At 44.5% G+C, this 24,471-nt stretch overlaps 1 protein-coding gene and 1 non-coding gene across 3 annotated transcripts in view; one reads left to right on the top strand and one right to left on the bottom strand.

Moving 5' to 3' along the window:
* Positions 1-24,471, bottom strand: part of RFTN1 (raftlin, lipid raft linker 1) — a 205,397-nt gene that overhangs the window by 25,242 nt on the left and 155,684 nt on the right. For both annotated transcript variants that reach the window (XM_012806319.2, XM_023513688.1), the window contains one exon: positions 18,097-18,212. In XM_012806319.2, the coding sequence (XP_012661773.1) occupies positions 18,097-18,212 (116 nt within the window). The remainder of the gene's footprint in view (positions 1-18,096; positions 18,213-24,471) is intronic.
* LOC111725921 lies at positions 1,058-1,163 on the top strand. Its single transcript, XR_002773861.1, has one exon. It is a non-coding gene; the product is annotated as a U6 spliceosomal RNA (small nuclear RNA).

Genomic DNA, 24,471 nt, shown 5'->3' on the forward strand with positions numbered 1-24,471 from the left:
AAAGTTCATCCATGTTATAGCATCAGCATTTTATTACTTTCTATTGCCAAATACTATGTCATTATATGAATATGCCATATTTTATTTATCTCTTCATCACTTGATGGACATTAAGGTTGTTTCTAATTTTTGGATATTACGACTAAGGCTGTTATTAACATTAATGTACAGGTCTTTATGAGACATATGCTTTCATTGCTCTTGGATACATGCTTAGGAAGGCAATTGCTGGGTCATTTTGAAGAATTATCTGTATAGCATTTTTGTAAAAAGAAAAAAGGTATAAAAATGAAAATAGAGGCCTCTTAGCTTCATTAGACTAGTTCCGAGGTCTTCTTTTTTTTTCTTTTTTGAGACATAGTCTCACTCTGTTGCACTAGGCTAGAGTGTCATGACATTAGCCTAGCTCAAACCAAACTCAAACTCCTGGGTTCAAGTGATCCTCTTGCCTCAGCCTCCTGAGTACTCACTGGGACTACAGGTGTGTGCCACCATGCCCAGCTAAGTATGTATGTATGTATTTGTAAGTGTGTTGCTTTTGTTCTTTTAGTAGAGACAGGGTCTTACTCTTACTCTTACTCCTGAGCTCAAGCAATCCACCCGCCTCAGCCACCCAGAGTGCTAGGATTACAGGGGCAAGCTACTATGCCTGGCCCTGGGTCTCCTTAAGTCTAATCTGCCAACTGATACAAGGCAAAGAGACTACCCACTTCTACCTCAGCCAAAGAGGATGCTTAGGGATTCTGCCCCAGAGGCCTCTGATTTAAAAGTAGTGGGTCAGGGCTCAGTGCCCATAGCACAGTGGTCATGGCGCCAGCCACCTACACCAAGGCTGGCAGATTTGAACCTGGCTTGGGCCTGCTAAACAACAATGAAACTGTAACAAAAAACTAGCCGGGCAGGTGCCTGTAGTCCCAGCTACTTGGGAGGCTTAAGAGAATTGCTTAAGCCCAAGAGTTTGAGGTTGCTATGAGCTGTGATGCCATGGCACTCTACCCAGGGCAAGAGCTTGAGACTCTGTCTCAAAAAAAAAAAAAAAAAAAAATGTAGTGGGTCAGTGCTCGCTTTGGCAGCACATATACAAAAACTGGACAATACAGAGAAGATTAGCATGGCCCCTGTGCAAGGATGACATGCACATCTGTGAGATGTTCCATATTTTTCAAACAAATACACACCCACCAAGAAAAAAACTCAATTCAAGTTGGGGGAAGGAGGGGTGGGGGAAGTGGACTGGTGTGCTCCCACCTAATGGGCACAATGTAAGGGTATATGGCACACCTCCTGGGTACAGGACAAAACTACAACAGGGACTTCACCTAACAAATGCAAACATTATAACCTAATCGTTTGTACCCTCATATTAATGTGAGAGGAAAAAAAACAGTGAGTCATCCACACATTCCAGTCATTAAAGCTGGAAGGGATCAGGGTTATCCTCCAGTCCAGTAGCTCCTGGGCCTGGCAGAATATTTTACATGCAAATCCCTAATCACCACCCCTAGACATACTGCCCAAATCTCCAGGGAGGCAGGATGATTAGGGGATGCATATTCTTAACAAGTCTCTGGGTGACCAGGCCACCTTTAGGGATCAATAAGATTTGGGAACCACTGCTCTAATCCATCCTGTCCAAAGCATCACTCCCGAGAGATGGTAATGAAACATATGAATCATTGCTTGAGCTCAGGAGTTCCAGACCAGCCTGAGCAAAAGTGAGACCCCATCTCTAAAAATAGCTGGGTATTATGGCAGGTGTTCATAGTCCCAGCTACTCAGGAGATCACTGGACCCCAGGAATTTGAGGTTGCTGTGACTATGAGGCCACAGTACTCTACCAAGGGCAAAAATAAAACTCTAGCTCAAAAAAGGGAGAAGAGAGAAGAGAGGAGGGTAGGGGAGGAGAGGAGAAAAGAAAAATCTGAATTATACCAGTATCAGGAAGTTGACAATCTGGGCTCCAGCCACTTCCACTGCTGAACTCTCCAACTGGACCTACTATTGTTGTTCACTTAGAATCAATAAAGATAAAGTCTATTCCCTTTATTATCAGTCTGCTCTTCGAAGATAGGAACCTGATTGCCCTTTCCTCCTACAAGATAAATATGCCCAGTTGTTTCAATCATTTCTAGGCATGTCCCCACAGCCATCACCCTCTCTGTCCCCACCATTCTATTCAGGTTTCTCATCAGACATGGTGGTCATGGTACAGCTCAAGGCTCCAAGTCAGCCAACTCCAGATGGAAGAACAGAGGGGGAAGTACCTCCTATGTGCATTTTCATAAATATGGCTGAAGATATCTTTTCTAAGCTATAGTAACATTATTCATTCAACCAATGTTTGTTAAAAACCTACAACATGAAAGGACCTAATTTGGTTCCAGGGAATATGAAATATCAGGAATGGCTGGCCCTGGATTCAGGTGGTTGACATAGCAATGTCAAAATGTAAAGAATTCTAAGGTAAGGTGAAATGCAGTGGTTTCAAAAGGAAGGGAGTGATACCTAGCTGATGGTTTTACAGACAGTTCCACAAAGCTGATGGCATTAGAATTTGGCTGGGAAGGCTGAGTAAGGGTTTCAACAGTGAAGACTGGGGGTGGAGGAGGGTCTCAGTAGAGGGTGGGCTAGAACAAAGAAACACAGAGTGTGATCGGGAAGTCCACACTTGACAGGGAATTGTAGGGACGCTCTCAACTTGTATTAAACTCAATTTTTCATTAGAATTGTTACTAAAGCAGGTATTCTCCTTCAGTATTATTGAGTTTTTTGAACTTAAATGCAATTTTTTTTTGATATTTAAACATATGCCTATTACATTTTATTGGGCTGCTTTTAGTCCAACATTCACAAACTAAGAGGCAGTGAGATTGGAAGGGGTTTAAGATGTCAGGGAACCCTACCCCAAAAAGAAAGAAAATTAGATCAGTGATTTTTCAGTTACTTGTTTTCTTTTTTCTTTTCTTTCTTTCTTTCTTTTTTTTTTTTTTTTTTTTGAGACAGAGTCTTACTGTCTCAGTCACCTGGTAGAGTGCCATGACATTGTAGCTCACAGCAACCTCAAAGCTCTTATATAATTATTTCCATTTCCCACCCTTCTAAATATCAAACACGTTGGAAAAACCCTAAAGATCAAGCCCTCCAACTTGGTGGGACCCTGCGATACCCAGCTATCTCATTAAACATTACTTGTAGGTATGCCTAGAGGATGTCTCTGGAAGATTTTAGCCATGCAAATGGGTGCACTGGGTAAAGCAGGTGGCCTCCCCCATCGGGCATTACTAATCACTGAGGACCTGAAGGCAGGAACAATGGTGTACACTCACTGCCACTCCTTGGAATGTGTTCTTTTTCAAAATTCAGTGCTATGTATTTAGGACCCAGACTAGAATCTACACTACTCGAAATCTATACCCTTCGCCCCCTAGCCCTTTGAACCCACTCCATCAGCTTTCCTGGGTCTCCAGCTTGCAGACAGCAGACTGTGGGACTTCTCAGTCTCATAACCACGTGAGCCAATGCCTTGTAAGTCTCTTTGTTTATGTATACTTTTAGTACATGTATAAAATCTATTGATCCTGTTTTACTGGAGGGACCTAACTAGTAGACCTCCGCCTTGTCATTCTGTGGCACACAGTGAATGCTATAAAGCACACTATTTTTAAAAACTGCATTTGTCACAGGATTTTGAAACCACAATCATTCCTTTCCCCCTCTCTTCCTCTGCACAAGACTCTAAGTTCACTTGGCCCCATGATCTTCCCCAGAACAGCACACTTGCATCTCCCCTTATTAGCCTTAAAAGGCTCCAGTGATTTGGGGTCTTTCAGCACCCCTGAGGAAGTTGGACAATGAAGAGAAATTATTGATGACCTTGGAAAGGCCAGGGGACGGGCATTCATTTTTAATGACTGCGCTCCTCCCCTTGAGTCAAAGGGAATCAATTCTTCCTGCCTGAATTTCCTCCATTCATCATGTTCTCACAGTGGCTGACACACAGTAGGAACTCAATATTTATTGATTTATTAAATAAATTTTTAAAGGTCTAACTTACTTGGATAACTAGATTTTGTACATGAAATAAAATATGGATATCTGAGAGAACAGGACAAATTGAAGGAAGAAAAAAGTACAGATAGAAATTAAAAGTCAAATTCTTTTTTTTATTAACCCACTACCCAAACTGTCCACAAGTTCAGTCTTCTTGAAAGCATCTAGGAAGACCCTCTGGCTTTCTAGTTCCACTCAGGGGCAAATACTCTTGGCGCCCAGAGCCAATAGTCACTTAATGGCCCAGCCCCAGCTTCCTGGCTGACAGTCCCTCCAGACTCAGATAACCACGACTCTTGACAGTGACATGGGTCTGGGACTCAGCCCTGGCGAAACTCCGCTTGGGGGTTCTGGGAAAGGTTTTACTTGCTGTTAAAAAGGAATACATGGGAGGAAGAAAAAAATGCCCCTGTTCTTCACAGCTATCACCATGTGTCCAGGAGATGCCTGGAACTGCTGCAGCCCCCTTGTGACCAGGCTCACAAGGACCAACCTGCAGACAAGCTGTGGGCCAGAGCACAGAATGGTGGCAGCACCTGGGGCTCTGAGGATATTCTTAAACCATTGAAAAACTGTGCAACTTCTCCACCTTCCTCCAGACTTCCTGCTCAGTGAGATGAGGTCGAAATCCCTACTACTTACGCCACTTTCAGTTGGATATTCTGCCTTGGTTAGTCCTAACCCACATCCATGACCACCACCCTTTCTCTCTCTCCCTGGCCTTCTGTCTGCCTGTCTCCCGTCCTGCTCCTTCCCTCCAAGCCACATCACTCCAGGGCCAATTGCCCTGATGTAACCTCCACCATAGTGCCCTTCAACCCACTGCAAGAAGCCCAGGCTTCTGCCTCAACCCCCAGACTCCTCTGTAGACTCTTCACATGCAGACATACTGTCTGGCATATTCTACAGGGCAGCCCTGGAGAGACGTCTGTGTATGTGGTTTCATCGGTTTCCTAGAGCTGCTGTAATGAAGGACCACAAACTTGGTAGCTTACAACAATAGAAATTTATTCCCTCACAGTTCTGGAGACCGGAAGTCCAAAATCAATATTACTGGGCCAAAATCAATGTTATAACAGGCCCACGCTCCCTCTGCATGCTCTGGGGGAGAACCCATTCCTTGCACCTTCCAGCTCTGGTGGCTGCCAACATTCCTTGGCTTATGGCTATATCATCCCAGTCTCCAAGGCCAGCATTTTCAGCTCTCTACTTGGTGTTCACATTTCCTTCTCCTCTGTACATGTAAAATCTCCCTCTGCCTCCCTCTTATACATAGGATTGCATTTAGAGTCGACCCAGGTAAGTCAGGATAATCTTTCGTCTCAAGATCTTTAATTACATCTACAAAGATCTCTTTCTTCAAATAAACTAATACAGGTTCTAGGGATTTAGGACTTGACCCTTTTGGGGTGCTGTTCAGTCCACCACACACACAATGTGTGCACACTCCCTTCTATCATCTCTGTAAGGAGCTGCTCTGAGAGAGGGGAACTAGGGCCAGGGGGTCAGAAGCTAGAGGGGAATTCTTTTTTTTTTGAGATAGAGTCTCAAGCTGTTACCCTGGGTAGAGTGCCATGGCATCATAGCTCATAGAGAACTCCTGGGCTTAAGCAATTCTCTTGCTTCAGCCTCCCAAGTAGCTAGGACTACAGGCACCCACCACAACGCCTGGCCATTTTTGGTTGTAGTTGTCATAGTTCTTCGGCAGGCCTGGGCTGGATTCAAACCCGCCAGCTCTGGTATATGTGGCTGGCACCTTAGCTGCTTGAGCTATAGAAGCTGAGCCCATTTTTTTACTTTATATATTTCTTTGCTGTAAGAATTTTGTTTCAAATTATTATAAAACTCTCAATAACTTGTATCCCAATTTGCAACATAATTCATATTACCGCAAGGAATTTGTAAAAAGCAACACACTGTGTCTTAGGCCAGGTTCCCCAGAAGGAGACCCGAAGACAAGGATTTACGTGCAAGTACCTGATCAAGAAGTTCTATCAGTAAGGGAGTGGGGAAAGCCAGAAAGAAAAGACAGTGAGGACACAATTTTAAGCAATATCCCCTGACCAGTAACTGAGTCTGATCCTGTTGAGAGCTCTGGAGGGTAAGTGATGCTCAGAGTTGTCCCTGGCAAGGACCTGGGTGCTGGGCTTTCATACACTTAACACTCCTCCACCATCAAGGCTAACCCAGGGTTCTGTGGCTCCAGTTACCTAGCAGCAGGCTTCCTTGAGAAGGCCCAGGTGGGCTCTGAGAGGTGAAAGCACAATGGTGAAAAGGGACCTGGGCATCTAGGAGAACACTGACATTATCCAGTAAGTATTCTAATTGTGAAAAAAAAAAGTAACAGATGTGCCTTCCCTTCTAGCCTGCCTTGTCCCTGCCATTTCCCACCAGCAGGAAGTCCTCCACCCCACCCCAACTCCCTTAGCTCATCCAAATTCTGACTCAACTCAGTTGGAGCTCAGCGTGTCCAGGAGGTCTGTGTCCAGGAGGTCTGAGCCAGTCTCTGCTTTCTCACAGGGCACTTCTGGGCATCAGGACACCGTTAGCGCAGAATACCTTGAGCTTATTTTGTAGGAAGTCTTCTTGTCATCTGGATGCTTCTTGAGGAGTGGGGCCTCAGCAAATACCCCTTTGTTCTTGTTCCGGGGCATCAAAGAGCAGCTCACTCTCTGATCCTACACGGTTTCCCAATTCCCTGAGAATCTGCTCTTGTGTGACCATTTATCTCCCTCATCTTGAATTATTTTCATTCTTACATAGTTTTCTGCAGAGTGGGTGCCAGCCCACCTCCCCTATTGGGAAGCTCGAGGGCTGGCTTTGCTCCATCGTTTCTGCGTCCTTCCCCTGCTACAATCCACATGACATTTCAGGACTGTCGAACCAGGGGCTTCTGGCAAGCAGGAGGCAGAGGGAAAATACTCGCTGGGAAAAATAAAAGAGGGACAGCCAGCCACCCAGCTCCACTACTGCAGCACAAGCTCAAAGTTGCAGATCAGAAATCAAGGCTTAATAATCTGATACTGGCTTTTTTTGGCCACTTTTTTTTTTTTAAAGAGTCTCACTTTATCACCCTTGGTAGAGTTCTATAGCGTCACAGCTCACAGCAACCTCCAAATCCTAGGCTTAGGTGATTTTCGCACCTCAGCCTCCCTACTCCCTCCAAGTAGCTGGGACTATATGCACCTGCCACAATGCCCAGCTACTTTTTTTGTTGTTGTTGTTGCAGTTTGGCTGGGGCCGGGTTCAAACCTGCCATCCTCGGTATATGGGGCCTGTGCCCAACCCACTGAGCCACAGGTGCTGCCCCTTGGTCACTATTTTTAAAGACAGTCTCTTCTTCATCATTCTGAGAAGGGAAATGACTTACTTGGGGAACACAAATTATACAAAGTAAGCTTTGCTCTGTCAAGTTCCTAACAGTAGAAGAGCACTCGAGTCCCTCTCCAGAGAGAAGAAGAAGAAAAAGGATTTCAAAGGTTCAGGGAAAAGTTTGAAATGGCCATGGGGCAAGAAATGTTCACAGGAAAGCTGGCTCCAGGCAGAAGTGTCACCCTAAAATAAAAGTTGGAGGCAGCTAAGGAAATGGATGTGGCTATAGAAATGACAAGTATGAATCTACAAGGACAGAGGAAGTACCTGACCCTCTAGGGATGGAGACAAACCCCAAAGGGAAGGTTTAGCCTAGAATGAGAGGAGGCACGTGGTGGGGTACACACACATGCATGCACACACACTCCATTTAAAATTATGTTCAAAGCAAGAAGTTATACAATATGTTGAAGACAAAAAAAAAAGGAATTATTCAGCTCCTATTTTACTTTCTTTTCTAGAAGGAGACAAATATAACTAAAGTCTCAGAGATATTTTTGTTAAATTTTTTTCCCACTAATGAAACCACACTATTTGCATCTCTATTAATCACAATTTTCCAAGAGAGAGAACTAATAAGCTATCTTTAGCTGTATCTTTGGTTTAAGAGATTATGGAAGCTGTCAAGTCCAAAGTTTGCAGGGCAGGGAGTCCAGCAGGCTGGAAATGCCAGCAGGAGTAGTTGTTGCAGTCCCCTGAAGGCATAATTCCCTCCTCTTCCCTGACCTTGGTGTTATCTCTTAATCCCTTCAAATGAATAGACGAGCCCCACCCCCCATTATGAAGAGTAATCTGCTTTAGCCCACTACTGATTTGAATGTTAATCATACCTAAAAATATTTTCACAGAAACATCCAGATTGGTGTTTGACCCAACCACCAGGTACCAGGGCCTAGTGAAGTTGACACAGAAAACTATCATCACGGTATCACTCTGTAATTTGGATTTTCCACTTAAAAACATTTCCTGTAATTCCTTCCGTATGCATTTATACAGAATGACCTCATCCATGATAAGAATGCGCCATCCTTTATTTAACCGTTCTCTCAATGAGGGACCTGCGTGCCGTTTCCTTTTCTATTACTAATAGTGCTGAGATATGCTTATATATGCCTTCTCATGAACAAAGGCACTTATTTCTCTAGAAGAAAAGGACATGATGTGTGGCATCACCCTATTACGGATGGGATGAGCACTTTAAAATTTTAATAAATGTTGGCAAAGCTAACCTAAAAATTTTAAATGAGTTCAAGCCTAGATAAATTACATTTTAAGGCAAAAGCACTCAGCCATGCTATTCAGCACACTAGCGTATCCAAGAATTCAATATAAGTTCTAAGAGAGCTGCTAGAGTAGATCTATGGTCATCCAGACCATCTCTCATGGGGATCAACTGTGCTGTGACTTGTTCTGGAGTAGGAAAGGATGGCGTTACCGCCTGGGAGGTGTTTGTGTCCTAATTCCTGGTGTTTTCAGGAGCGTGATTATTCATAGGTAAATCATCCATATCACAGGCAAAAGAAGACAACTACTGTCTTTGTCACTAGAGGCTATGATCTCAGAACCAATATAATTGTCTTGAAGAAATCATGGCAATGGAAAAAATACCAGATGGTTTAAAAAGAACAAATATTGGCTTCCTTGTCAGAGCAAAAGGTGGTGAATTCTAGATACCATAAAAGTTGATGTTGTTCCCTAGGAAATCCTAGATTCTTAAAGAGGTGGTTGGGAGCCTTTGGAAACAAAAGATCGATCCTCAGACATCTGTAGAAATTCACGAAGAATAAATGAGCTGTAATGTGTTGTAGCACAGGATTGCAGACAGGGTCACAAGTTACAAGATAGTGACAGAATTCTATCTGACCAAGCCTTTCACGACTGCCTTAGGGATAAATAAGCTAGGGGAAAATGTACGGTGGCACAGTAGAGCCATCTGACACGACCGCAGAAGGGTCTGAGTTAGCATTAGGGACTGGAGGAGAGATTCCTGCAGCGTACCAAGGGACTGTGTCCATGATCCAGTCTGTCAGGCCCAGTCAGAAGCCACCTTATATACAGAACTTTCAGGAAGACCAAAGCTGGGATTATCCCCCAGGTGTAGAATGATAAAATCATGATCAGAAATGTCTCAATAAGCTGGGAAAATGGGCAGAAGCTAACAGGATGAGACAAACGAGAGTTAATTCAACACGGTATGGATGGATAGGAGCTGACTCCACCGAGCCACATGTGACAGCACCTGTGTGTGTGTGTGTGTGTGTGTGTGTGTGTGTGTGTAGAAGCTGTAATGGACGCCCCCCAATCCACTCCACCTTCAGCTGCACTTGCAGAAAACTCCAAGTCCAGCTTTAGGAAGCTCAAGTCCTCACAGATAGCAGCTGATTTCAAGGATGCTCATGCCATTGTGACCAACTAAGCATCAAGGGTGACTTTTATGCACTCCCAGAACTGTTCTTTATCAGTGCTAATTTAAATGATTTAAACTGATAAACTATAAGTGCAAAGACATTTTTTTTTTCTCAGAAAACTAAGTTGAATCCTTTGAAGAGACTCAACAGAGGACAGTCACTTAAAAATAACAACTGTGGCTGAATTAGATGTGGGTGGGAAAAGCTAGAAAAGACTAGAAAAAATCATGAAAACACAAAGATTCTGCAGTCATATCCATTTGATACTTTAAAGAAACTGAAATTGGACCTCATAAATAGCACACTTTGGGTGTAGTTTATAAAAGAAAGACGGAGGACAATTCCAATCAGGAGAACCCAAACTCAGAAAGAGTGACGAATAAACATATTTTTACATCTTTTACATTAAAATAAAATGTATAAGATACATGATTTTCTTTGACTTTTTAAATTAATCTTCCAGTTACCATATCAACTGCATCAGCTGTAAGTGCTTTCTTTACTGTCTTATGTCCAGTTTTGGTACCAAATCTCAAAAGAAGCATTGATGAACTCAAAGGTATTCCAGGTGGAGAAGGCTCTATGGCTCAAGGGACATCCAGTGGTCAGCAAACTCTGATGGGCTGTCAGGTTCAAAGACACCCAACTCAAAAGAAGGGGTTCTCTCTCTGTGTCTCACTCTTTCTTTCTTTCTTTTTTTTTTTTTTGAGACAGAGTCTCACTTTGTCACCCTCAGTAGAGTACAGTGGTGTCACAGCTCACAGCAACCTCAAACTCTTGGGCTCAAGCAATTCTCTTGCCTCAGCCTCCCAAGCAGCTGGGATTACAGGCACCCGCCACAGTGCCTGGATAGTTTTAGAGACAGGTCTCATTCTGGCTCAGGCTGGTCTTGAATCTGTGAGGCAATCCACCCACCTCAGCCTCTCAGAGTGCGATTATAGGTGTGAGACACCACACCCTGCAGGCCCTCTGTGCCTCACTTTTTATATAGCTTCCACTCTTTCCTTTCAAAGAATCACCCTTTCTGTGCGCACTCTATGTTGTAAACCCAAAGAAAAGAAATAAAATACCTATTATAAATGCGCTAATGATGGACTTTTATCCTACTCACAAGTACAGCTAAATTCAGGCATGGGTTTCCAGGTGAGAAAATGCAATACTGGCATTTGACTCTGTCTGTTCCCTGTCTAACATCCTCTGTGCTTTCAGAGGAAGATGAGGCAGGGGGAGGGACAACAGGTGACTGACAGAGAAAGTGATAGGCACAGGAGGGCTTACTATGTACTAGGCCTTGCATTCACAACTTTTTTTTTTTTTTTTTGCAGTTTTTGGCCAGGGCTGGGTTTGAACCCACCACCTCTGGCATATGGGGTCGGCGCCTTACTCCTCTGAGCCACAGGCGCCACCCGCATTCACAACTTTTAAACTTATTTTCTTATTAAGTATAATACAACAATCTACATTTATTCAAATACAGTTAAGTCATCTTCTTCTGGAACCTAACAGAGGGAGCCGACCTTGTTGGTGGAGCTGGTGCTAGTGATGTGTGAACTCCTTTCCCCTAGCTGTTTGCACGTGCGCAATAAAATGCCTGCGACTGTGGTTACCACCTGTGCACCCACGCAAGTGTAAACACTTGGAGAAAGGAGCTGTGGCAGATAAAAGGTATTCCAGTCTTCCTTACCGCTGCACACTGAAATGCAACACATCACTAGGTCTTATTATTGGGGGTAGAGATTATATTTAACAAATGCATAGAAATCCTGCTAGGGCTTATTTTTGGGTAGGTCTTATTTGGGGGAAAACACGGTACCTCCATTTATACAACTAAAAAGTAGAAAAACAAAGAGGAGGTGGTTTACTTTTCATACACTCAGTTACTCGACTGGGAATTAGACTGCAGGTTGCACACCCAGGCCAGGCCAGGCCAGACTCCAGAATCTACATTCTCTTGCCAACCTGCTGCAGCACCATGTGCAGAGCTGTGCAGAGATGGGTCAGGTCACACTGATGAAAGTGTGTGTGTCTGTGTGTGTGTGTGAGTGTGGGTGTGGGTGTGCAGAGAGGGCAGCCAATGAGGAAGGCTGGAATTGCATTGGTACATCCACACACAAAGCTGAGGAACAGGTACAAGAGTAAAGAGGCAGCCAAGGGACAGAGCAGTCCCCAGTGGGAGACAGGAGAGAGCTGATCAGAGCTCGAGAGGTTTTGGACTGACCTGGGAGGATAATAGTTACCAGAAAAACAGAGTCCACCAGGAGCACAAAGGGACCAGCCCAGGGTTTAAAAAGGAAAGACCTTTCCCAGAAGCCAAAAGGGTAAGGATGAGGGGAGTAGCTGGGTCACCAGCATGGAAGGTGTGAGAGCTGGACCAGTACCCACATGCCCTGGAGTGGGGCATGCCGAAAAGGAGTTGTCTGTAGGCCAGAGTCAGGATCTGACAGAGCCTCTGCAAAATACTGACCTTTGGGCAAACTTGTCTTGGTTTGGCTGCTGCTGGGCTGTGCTAGTGACACAGTTGTCTATACTTAGTTCCTCTAAGGTAGGGATTCTCAGAGTGTGGCCCCCATACCAGTAGCACCAGCTCACTTAAAAATGCGTTAGAAATGCAAATTATGTAAGAGTAGAATGTGAATGTTTTAAAACAATAACTGAGAAAATGACATGAAGGCTGTGTTGACCAGTTTGATGGAAGTAGTTCAGATTGCATGTGAAAACCTCACACTATACCCCAGAAGTGCATTAATGTACATAGTTACCATTCAATAAAAAAAAAAAGAAAGAAATTCAAATTATGGCTCAGTGCCTGTGGCTCAAGTGGCTAAGGCACCAGCCACCTACACCTAAGGTGGTGGGTTCGAATCCAACTCAGGCCCACCAAACAACAATGACAGCTGCAACCAAAAAATAGTCAGGCGTTGCGCTGGGCACCTGTGGTCCCAGCTACTTGGGAGGCAGAGGCAGGAGACTTGCTTGAGCCCAGGAGTTAGAGGTTGCTGTGAGCTGTGATGCCACAGCACTCCACCCAGGGGAACAGCTTGAGGCTCTGTCTCAAAAAAAAAAAAAAAGAAATGCAAATTATTTGCCCACTATTCTCAGACCCACTGTTTCAGACTAAATTTTTTTATCCTCCCAAAATTCATGTATCAAATCTCTAAGCCTTAAGTGTTTGGAGATGTGGCCTCTAAAAAAGTAATTAAGGGTAAATGGAGTCATGGGGTGGGGCCCTGATCTGACAGGTTTAGTGTCTTTATAAGAAGAAGCACCAGACTGCTGCACACTCTCTCTCTCCTTCTCTCCCCCACCCCCGAGGTCTTCAGCTACGTAAGGACATAGAGAAAAGGAAGCCGTCCGTAAGTCAGGAAAAGAGCCCTCCCCAGAAACCAGTCCCTCCAAAACTGAGGAAATAAATTTCAGTTGTTTAAGCCACCCAGTCTATGGTGTTTTGTTGTGGCAGCCCAAGCAGACTAAGGTACCTACTGCAGGGGAAACTTGGAGGTGGAGTTTTATCTGTGTTTTAAAAGTCTCTTCAGGTGATTCTGATACAGGCAGTTTTGAGAAATGGTTTACCCTGAGCTGCACCTTCAACCCAATTCAGCAAGCATTTACTAGAGTGCCTTGGAGAACAAAGATGACCATTTCCAGGTCAACCTCACAATGGCAGGAGAAAGGTGGATAAATAAATAATGACAGAGTACAAAAGGAGCCGGATGGATTGCTTGTGCACAGAGAGTTAGGGGAACACACAGGAGGGGTCTCTCACCCTAGAGGTGACCTATAAACTGATTCCTAAAGGCTGCATGAAGGAAGAGAAACCCACAAACCAAGGGGCACAGTCTGCCCAGAAGAAATCTCCTTTCCTTTTAATCTGGAGAGCTGGCAATCTCAGAAGCTGTCTTAGCCTTGACACGTGGAGCATAAACTTGAGATAGCACTGAGCAGTGGGCCTGAGTCCCAGGATGCCTGACAAGTGCTGTCCCCTCCAGGCCTTGGCTGTCCCCTCCAGGCCTGAGCTGGTGATAGGAGCCTCAGTAATGTCAGAAGTGCTTTCAGCGTCCTTCTTCCATTGTCTTGGCTAACAGCATCTGGCTCCCTTCCACTCATACTTGTCTCCTTATCAAACAGTATCTTGACCATTCAGGTTTTCTTTCCTGAATATAACTTTTATTTCTAGACAACGCAGCCAGGCTGAGAATTTCCCAAAACCTCAGGTTCTGTTTCCCTTTGAATATAAACTGTATCTTCAATTTGTTTCTCTATTCTTGTTTTTTACGATAAGCAATCACGAGAAGCCATGCTATGCCCTGGACACATTTTAGAGATTTCTTCCACCAAACGTTCTGTTTCGCCTCTTTTAAGCTCTACACAAAGCACTAGGACACAGACACGGTTCAGCCAAGTTCTCTGCCACTTTGTTCTTTGTAACAAGGACGCCTTTCTTCCTGCCTCCCATACCTTGTTCCTCATTTCCATCTGAGATCTCACTAGAATGGCCTTTCTAGTCCATATTTCCACCACCATTCTAAATATAATCACTTCGTAGATAATCTACCAGGAGGCTGAGGCTCCTCCTCACCAGAACCATCTCAACACTCCATTCACAGCAGTCAAGGATTTTTCTAACACATTCCTCCAAGCTCTACCAGTCTCCATCCACTGCCTAGTTCCAGTGCTGCTTGCACATTTTCAGGTATTTGTTATAGCAAAAGCCCCACTTCTCAGTACCAATTTCTGTCTCAGTCTGTTCTTGCTGTTCTGACAAAATACTACAGACTGGGTGATTTACAAATAATAGCAACTTATTTCTCACAGTTCTGGAAGCTAAGAAGTCCAAAATCAAGGCAACAATAGGTCTGGTGTGGCCCATTCCTCATAGGTGGTGCCATCTAGGGGTCTTCACATGGAAGAAAGAATGGAAGGGGCCAAACGCTGTGCCCCCACATGGCAAAAGTGGGAGGCAGCTCTCCAACACCCTGTCCATAAGGCACAAAGGCCATCCATGTGGGTGTAGGCTTCACAGCCTCATATCCTCCCAAGGCCCCCACCTTTTAATTCCATCACCTTGGGGTACAGTTCCAACATGAATCTTGGAGGGACACAAACATTCAAACTATAGCAGAAGCTGGTGCTGCTAAAGAGAGTAGGAGTCTATGTTTCTTGGGAAATTTGGGGATGCTCCAGACATGCCAGACAGGAGAGCAAGTCTGAAGACTTGTGCAGGGAAACTTGGTGAACAACATTATCAAAACCATCAATCCTCTTGTCATCACTCTCATGAACGTTAAGAAATTCTGTTTCTGCCTAACTGGATACCAGTCGTACCTTTACATTATAATGCTGAATGTGATGAAATAAAGGCCCATCCAGGCTACGCTGATAAATGCTTACGACTGGTTCTCCAGACGAGAAAACACAGTTCCTAGTGTATGTCGATTTCCATGGTGTAAACGCTTCCCTCATGGCCAGTTTCAAACTACCAAACTGCTGTCGTTGAACTGGAGTTGGAAAGAGCCACACAGAATTGGCGATGGGAGCACTCCACACCACTAGGCCCAGCATACGACTTTAAAACCCAGTTTCGTTCCCAGTGATTGCGGGTGAAAAGCCCAAGCAGCATTCCTAAAGAGGGACTGCATCAAATCGCTTAATGCATAAAATAAGGAGTTAAGAGGAAAAAAGATCAAACATCTGCGAAGGAAGTGAAATTGACTAATAAACTTAATGAAAACCAATCTGCATATCCAGGAAAAGTTTAATCTTTATTAGTAAATGTAAATCTTACTCATTTAAAGAGTAAATGTTAATCTTTCCAAACTAACTTCTTAACACATAGCACTGACCTCTTTATGAATTTTATTTATCAATTTTTTTTGAGACAGAACCTCAAGCTGTCACCTTGGGTTGAGTGCTGTAGCATCACAGCTCACAGCAACCTCCAACTCCTGGGCTCAAGCCATTCTCCTGCCTCCGCCTCCCAAGTAGCTGGGACTATAGGCACCTGCTTCAATGCCTGGCTATTTTTTTGGTTGCAGCCATCATTGTTGTTTGGCGGGCCCGGGCTGGATTCAAACCCGCCAGCTCAGGTGTATGTGGTTGGAGCCTTAGCCGCTTGAGCCACAGGCGCCAAGCCCGCTTTATGAATTTTAAAAGAAGACTGTGTCCTTATTTTTAATATGTAACTTTGTCTTCCCACAGACACTTTAAAAAACGTGCATTCACTTCTGCTGCCCATCAGCATCACAGTTAGTTTTAAACGCTAATGAAAGACCACTGGGGTACCTTTCCCCCACCCGTCTCACCAAATATGGTGCAGACATGTAGTGAGACTGGCACCTGCATGTTGGCTCTTAAAAGGGAGTGAGCATTAGAATCTCCTGAAGGGCTTCCCTAGAGGGTCTGATTCCACAGATCTGGAGGGAGTCCATCTGCATTCATCACAATTTCCAGTCATGCTGATGCTGCTGGTCCTGGAACCACTTTGAGAACCACTTTTTAAGACCATTTAAGACCATTTTTTGGATCACTGCCATCAAGTCATCTTTTTTGAGGAAACCACAAAGCCCTCCCTTAACAGCCATTTTAAGTGCAGACAGCAGGAATTTTACACAGTCCCCAGGGCCTGCCAATCACGCCACACAGGCACATGTTTTGGGGTGCAGCCAGCCATGCAGTGCTACTGTTAATAGCCAAATGTCACAGAGCAAACTGAATGCTGAAGCACACAGGCTGCTCGGCCCCACTACTCCTGGTATTTCAGATGTCACCATCACACATGGTGGGCTGGCTGAACTGCCCACAGTACGCTGAGGAAGTTTAGGGTCCTGGGAGGTGACACAACCTGCTCATATTGGACTCTGCTTTCCAGTTAGGGGCATGGAGGCTGGAGAGACCACAGGCACCAGGGTCACACTGGAGCCTGATCACAAACAAGGCTGTCACCTGGTTCCTCACCTCCCTCACCACCTGCACCCTGAGGACTTCTGCCCCCATATTAACCAGTGATTTTGCAGCTCCTTTTTCTGATGCTCCAGTATCTCTGTGCACTCTGTTGCTGTCACTCTAGCAAGCAGCTATTTCCCATCACTGCTCAGACATAGGCATGCCCCCAGCTCTCAGCCCTGCTCCTCACTCCACACCTCCTTGGAACCACTGCAGCTTTAAAGCAGAGTAACAGCATTCTGGGGGCATGTGACCATCCCCCTTTCTCCCCAGCAACAAGGCAAGCGACTGCTGCAAGGCTGTGTTTCTGGCAGGCACAAGAGTGTATAGCTGTCTGGAGGAGGGTCCCCATGCCCACTCTCCTAGGAAAGAGCCACATCCACTTCTGTCCTGCTTTGGCCTAGAAAGCCTAGGTGGGCAGAGGCCCTCACAGCAACACCAACCCTGTGCTCTTTCAAGGCATTCAGAAATCCATCCTCTGTGCTCAAACAGCTTCTTTTACGTCCCAGATGCTGCGTGTACAAGTGACTAGTCTAAAAAGTCCATGCCTCCAGAGCTAGAGAAATGCCTCTGAAGTATAGACCACTGAATTTTAGAAGTAAATCGGCTCCTTCCAAATCATGCAGAATGTGGCGTGAGGAACTCCTCTGCCCACAGCAATCTGGTAGCCTCATGGGGGAGGTGGATTTTCCCAAAATGACTGACCCTGGCAATATTCCTTGGACACTGCTCTAGTCTGAGCTCTGTACAATTCAACAAGTGTACATGAAATGCAAGCCGTGAGCATTTCTCTAATTCATCCTTCAGCACTTAATGTGTAACCTTGGACCAGGAACCTAACCCCTCAGTGCCTCAGTTTCCTCATCTGTAAAACTGAGGCAGTAACAGTACTTACCTCACATGTTTATTGTGAAGACTAAGTGAGCTCCTGTGCATAAATTTCTTCTAAGGATTGCTGGCAGAGGGAGCTATAGGGTCTATCTCCATCAACAGTGTTGCGCTGATTGTTACAGAGGCCACAAACTATGTGGCCTCATTTATGTCACTTAGCATTCTGAATTATATGCAAATTAATGAGAGACAACTCTCTTTCCACTGAATGACCAAAACCACAGTGTTTTTCCCACAGAAAGGGAAAAGGACCGACCCATACCTAGGAGTGGGAAAGGCGGGACACGTTCCAAGGAGGTCCTTGTAGGGTCTACAAGGACATGTCCCCTTCAGAAGAAAGCCTCAGCTGAGCAACAGCCCCACTGCTGGATGGAGCAAGCGCGTAAAGCAATCACTGTCCAAACAAAAGAAGCGGGGCTGCCAACCCCATACTTACTTCCAGGACCGTCCATTGTTCGACAACAATAGCATCATAGCCCTGTATGGTTTTGCTATCTTCTGTGGAAACAGCTTCAAAGATGAATACTCCATCTGTCAAGCCATGTAAGGAATCTGTGGATAAAGAAAAAGGCAGGGTGGGGGTTGTGTAAACCGTCTGTGGCAGAAGCCTTTTCTAAGCAGCAAACATTTTCACTGCATTCATTAATAATCCCAATCAGAACATCTTTTCAGCATGTTAATTAAAGAAGGCACACACAGCCATAGAGTCTAGCCCCATCAGAATGAATGAGACTAATTTACCTCGCAGTTTTGAATAATATCCTTGATTTTATGAGCCCAAATTTCATTGTTAGCAATCACCATTTGATTTCATGCGTTTACCTTCCTTTTCATGCTCCAGCGTCAGGATGCACTGGGGAGAACTTATCCAGGGTAAAACACAGTCATTTTAGAGACAGCTTTTAGAAGAAAACTATATTTAGGTGAGAGGTTTTTTTTTTTTTTCTTTTAAGGGGGGATAGATATAACACATCAGATCTGAGCTTGTCAGATGCACTCCAGATGCATTGATTCTTGGAAGGTCGCGTGAGGTGGGCTGTAATCCAGACAATATTTTAGGCAACTCTTGTCAAATAGTGGAATGTAGGGACAGCTGGGGAAATTTTCTCCACAGACTGACCCCTGGCAATGTTTCCTTGGACATTGCTCTCTGGTCTGAGCTCTGTACAATTCAACAAGTGTACGTGAAACGTGCAGTGTGACCTAAAGTCTTAAGCAATAAGGATACGGAGAAAAACAGAACAGAGTCCCTGCCCTGCCCTGCCATTTTTTTTTTTTTTTTTGGTGCATGGATTCTAAATGCCCTAGATTCTTCTTGACATGAGATTGTGGGAAAGAGGATGGTCTCAGAAGACCATCAGATTGTGGTTTAGGCCCATGTTCTAGTATAAAAAGCTGTGACCCTTTCAGAGCCCCAGTCACTCATCTGTGAAATGGGGTTGTAGTCAGACACTCCCTCCTGGTCCCTAGATTCTGTTCTATAAACACTGCTCATTCATATTGTCATGGATTCAATTATGTCCTTCCAAAATTCATCATGTTTATCCCCAACCCCCAACGTGACTATATTTGGAGACAGAGCCTCTGAGGAGGCAACTGAGATTAAATGAGGTACTAGTCCTTTTTAACAAGGATGGGGTGGGGCCCTAATCCAATAGACTGGGGTCCTTATAAGAAGAGGAAAAGAAACTAGAACATTATCAATCTCTCTTCCTGTGTGTGCAAAAAGGAAAAGCCATGTGAGGACACAGTGAGAAGGTAGCTGTCTGCGAGCCAGGAAGAAACCTTAACCAGAAACCAAACTTGCTAGCACCTCGATCATGAACTTCTAGCTTCCAGAACTATAAGAAAACAAATGTGTATTATTTAAGCCACCTGCCCTGTTATTCTAAGGTAGTCCTAGAACACTAATGCCCATACAAAGTCCATTTTAATCATATGTTCTTCAAGAAGGACAATTTTTAGTAGGATAAACCCGTAACAATGTAACCTTTTTTCCCAAAGGGACGCCAAGGAGAAAAATTCAGAAAGTCCTCTGAATCATGCGGGAGTTCCTGGAACTGCCAGTAATTTCCAGAAGTCCCAAAGAAAAAGACTGACAAATGTGCTGACAATCTTTCGCTTCTGCCTTCCAACAGATGCCATGAACAAAATTAAAAGGTCATCAACATGCGAAAATTATTTGCGACAACAACAAAAAAAAAAGGCTAAGCTTAATATTATTTATGTATAAAAAGCTTTTATAAATCAATAGCTGAAAATACTAAAACATTCTGAGAAACAAAGGACACGAACTAGCAATTAATTAACTCTCTTTTTCTCTCTCCACAGCCAGTCAATATTTTTTTTAAAAAAATGCAACCCCTCTTTTGTTCAGCAAATTGGCAGATTTCGAAAAGCAAATTCTCACCACTGGTAAAGGTATGGTGACACGGGAAAGTTAACAGCGCTTAAGGGAATTTTAGCTGCACAGTCTTCCTAAAGAGAAATTTAACAATGTCTCCAGAGCTTGCCACAAAAAGTTCATCCTCTTTGACCCAGAAATCTTACCTCTTTTAGTCTATCCTGAGGTAATAACCACCAAAGCCATCAAATATTCATCTATAAGCATGACTTATAAAATTACTTAAAAATTTAAATCTAAATGTTCAACAATCGAAATACTCAAGCATAGAAAAACAGTTAAATTCAGAGATTTCTGTACTATTAAATACCCTACCCCCCCCCCCAAAAATGCCATTGGAAATTTAATGATTAGAAAAATGCTTTAGATACAGTTTAGGGAAAATCCAGGATATAAAACTACCAGATGAGCTGAATATGAATTTTTCATGTTAAAATGGTTTAGACAAAGTTTAAGGAAATATATAAAATACTAGAAGCAGGGCGGCGCCAGTGGTTCAAAGGGTGCCAGTGGTTCAAAGGACTAGGGCGCCAGCCCCATATACCAGAGGTGATGGGTTCAAACCTGGCCCCAGCCAAAAACTGCAAAAAAAAACCCAAAATACTGGAAGCAGCTGTAAGTGGTCAAATTAAGTACAATTTGAATTTTCTTTTTATCCTTTTCTGCAAGAGTTAATACAGACATAACACAAGTAAACAGACAACACAGACAAAAAAGAGCTTTGTTTTTCCTTCTTCTCAAAGGAAAGAAAGTAGAATCAATGAGTTTTAGGAAATATGGGGAGACAACTTCAGTACAATCTCAATAGGAAGAACCCTCCTTAGCACAGTCTAAAAAAGGAAGGTAGGGTCTCAGAAGGGTAAGCAACAAATCACTGGAAACACTCATGCTCACACGGAAGAACCTCTCAGCCACTCACTCGTTCACTCTGGCACCGACTGAGCACCTATCATGTGCCAAATACTCCCACAGTCACTAGAGATATCAGGCAGCAGAAAGACAACATGGAGCTCACTTGCAGTGGGGAGGGACGTAATAACAGGTCAGAGGGATAAACACTATAAAAGACAAAGGGGGCCAAAGGAGAGAGTGAAGGTGGAGGGGGTAGAGGTATTGGTGGTGACTATTTTTTTTCTTCAGGTTAATGTGAGGCTACAATTAGGTTACAGTGTATGCATTTGTTAGGTAAGCTCCCTGTTGGAGTTGTGGCCCCCACCCAGGAGGTATGCCATATACCCTTATGTGGTACCCATTAAGTGGGAGCACAGGTGGTAACTATTTTTCAAAGGGGCATTCAGGTCAGGGCTTCCCACCTTGCGAAGAGACATGAATGAACTAAGCGAGCAAGGGACAGAGATCTGCAGGTTTGAGAGTTCCAGATAGAGGGTACAGGTGCTTAGACACTCAGGGAGAATGAGAGGCAGCCAAGGACCAGACGAGCAGCACAGTCACGACAGGAGAAGTCAAGACTGATCTGACCTGGGAGGAGGGGGACACCAGCCACTTAGGGATTGAGCAAAATGTGTGACTTGCTCAGCCAATGGGATAGTAGTGGGTACAGCACAAGTAGACATTGATGTCACATGTCTCTGCCACCTCTGTGAGATGACATGCCTCAGTGACAAGCTGGTTCCAGGAAAATGAAAGGCACAGGGAACAGAGTTTCCCCAGTGGAGCCCAACCAAGACCTGCTACCCTGGACTCAGCTGAGATAAGCAGGGCTGCCTCAACAGAGCTGCTTCAGCCAACCTCAACATCAGTCAGAACTAAGTATTGCCATTTTAAGCCAATGAGTCCTGGAGTGGTTTGTTACACAGCATTGCTGTGACAATAGCTAACCCATGCAATGCCCAACCCAGACCTAGGAAACATGAACGCAGACTTTGTTTATCCTAGGGATATTCCTGATAATTCCAGAATGACTGAGAGGCCTGTACAGTTCAACAGATAAGTCAGCAGCCTTATCCTGATATTACCCCAACACGGTAACCTGCCATTTCAAGTGAGATCCCTGTGGGTAAACCAATAACAGGCTCCAGTTCTTCCTGTTTCCTACCCATAGAGTCTGTGACCAACCGGCCTCTGCAGGTGCTCAGGTCACCTCTCTCAACTGCTCTGCTAAAGCTTCCCCCACTGTGTGTTCAATGGCCCCCTAAGAGACACGTTATACAGGCAATGCAGGAAAGACAGCTGCTCTTCACCTGAACCACATCTCAAGCATGGACCGTAGCCCAGCTCACATTTAATTTCTGGGTAATAGTCTAGGAGTCCAGCTGGAGTATCCATCCTTGTAGGGGCTTTCCCAAGTCTTAACCTGGGGATGCTCAAGACCCAAAGACACTCAATGATCCCTTCAGGATTATATCAACATAGCACATACTTCCTCAGGGTTTCTCCAAAAACATGTTATATCCAATTTCCAATTCCTCTACCTACAGATCCCTTCATTGGAAAACCTCAAGCCCTATAAATGTGCCTACCATGTGCTCTAAGTACTGAAGTGCCTATTTCAACATGCATAATATGATAGCATTTGGCCAACAGCACAACAGAGCTATGGTCCAGAAGGGGGAAGGAGACCCTTGCAGCCCATCCAGACCTTCTTTCCACCCCCTGCTTGGTTCCTGTCCTTCCTCCCCAGCCACAAGCCAGGAAGGAGGGCTGTGTGATTTGGGGAGAGCTTGGCTGGCTTGGTATACACGAAGTAGGAACACACCCAAGCTTATTCACGAACCACCTCACCCCCTGCCTGCCTCCCACCTCTCAGTCTGCTGCTCTGCTATTCTGGATCCACAGTGCTGATTCGCCTACTTAGCCACAAAGCAAGTTCAGAATGGCTGTCAAAATTTGGTCATCTGTAACAGCAAAAAGTCAATGAACCACAGAGAGCAGACAGCTGGGCTTTTAGAGAGCCCCTTGTTTTGACGGTCTCGTCCACTCCTGGTCTCATTACCTTCATGGCTTGGCATCACTATAATGTGCATTGAGTTGGGTATAAATAGGTCTATCTCAGAGCAGAGGCTCCCAATGTAAAAAGGTTAAACTGCCCTCCGCCTATGGACAACATTCCATTATCACTGCATTTTTTATTAAAGTAAAGATGCTTCCCTACTGTGCACAAAAAGCTATTTGCCCTGGTATTGTATAAATATTTGATGGCAGTCTTTTGGCAAAAGGCCATCTTAATATTCCAAGCTTATGATTTACAAGAAGGATGTGGGAAAAGGAGATGTCATAGTCTTTCAAGGAGATTCTCTGAAGCAACTAACTACTCTTCTCTTGTAGTCTCTGTGACGTTAAGATTCTGTCAAGCTAACTTTTATGCTCAGCTCTATATCCAAAGTCTAGCCTGAATGCATATGCCTTGACAAGTGGGTCAGTGTATTTGGCTTATTTTTGCAGGTCTAAAAGCAAATGCTATTGTTCTTTTATTAATAACTAAATTGTCCACCATGAAGTAGTTGGCCTAACAGATTCCCTTGGCTCAGGAAGGGCCCCTCCTCCCCATCAAAGACTGTGCAGTACTGTCAGTACCACCTTGACTAGCAAGGGCACCAACCAATTGCATATCAACATGTGATCTCAGTGCAAACACAGTCACTGTTCAGCCAATCCCAGATAATAGCACCAGGCTGCAGCAAATCTGCTGTTAACCAGAGAATGAGCCAGCCCCCTGCCTTCTCTGACTTCTCAGGCCTCCACTGCTGCTCTGAGCCTGCCTTCCTACATTCTCAATTTGAAGCACTGAATAATCTAGAGAAGATATTACTCCTCTGCAGTTAGACAAGGGTTTGCCTGCAAGTTTCAGTTTGATTCAGTGTTTGCTGGCTGTGAGGAAGTCAACTAGGCACAGTTCATGGTTTCTCATTGAATTCTCCCAAAACTCCTCCAAGAGTCATCATTCCCTTTTGGTGTGTGAAAAAATGGAGGCTATGAAAGTTAAATATAACTATCCATGTTCATGTGAAGTGCAAGGGCCGAACTAGATCTAAAATGTGGTGTGTTTGATTCCAAAGCCTACATTCTTTTAACAACTAGCAAATGTTTATTGAACTACTACTACAATGAGGCGCTATCTAAAGGCAGGGGTAGGTGATAAACAGGCTAGGTTTCTACCCTCTCTGACCCCTGTACCACACTTCCTCTGCATTGCTGTTCAGGGTGAGACTTCAGTGGGGGCCTATCCAATGGCCTTCATGCTTCTCTTTGGGGCCAAGTCTACACAGAAGCCATGCCTTCCTATAAGGGGGGGTCAAAAGGATGAAAATGTGCTTTAGGCTCGGCGCCTATAGCTCAACCGGCTAAGGCGCCAGCCATGTACACCTAAGGTGGCAGGTTCGAATCCCCAGCCCGGACCTGCCAAACAACAATGACGGCTGCAACCAAAAAATAGCCGGGCGTTGTGGC

Source organism: Otolemur garnettii, unplaced genomic scaffold (genome assembly GCF_000181295.1).
Source record: "Otolemur garnettii isolate 467f Iridium unplaced genomic scaffold, OtoGar3 scaffold00002, whole genome shotgun sequence".
NCBI classification, from domain to species: Eukaryota; Metazoa; Chordata; class Mammalia; order Primates; family Galagidae; genus Otolemur; species Otolemur garnettii.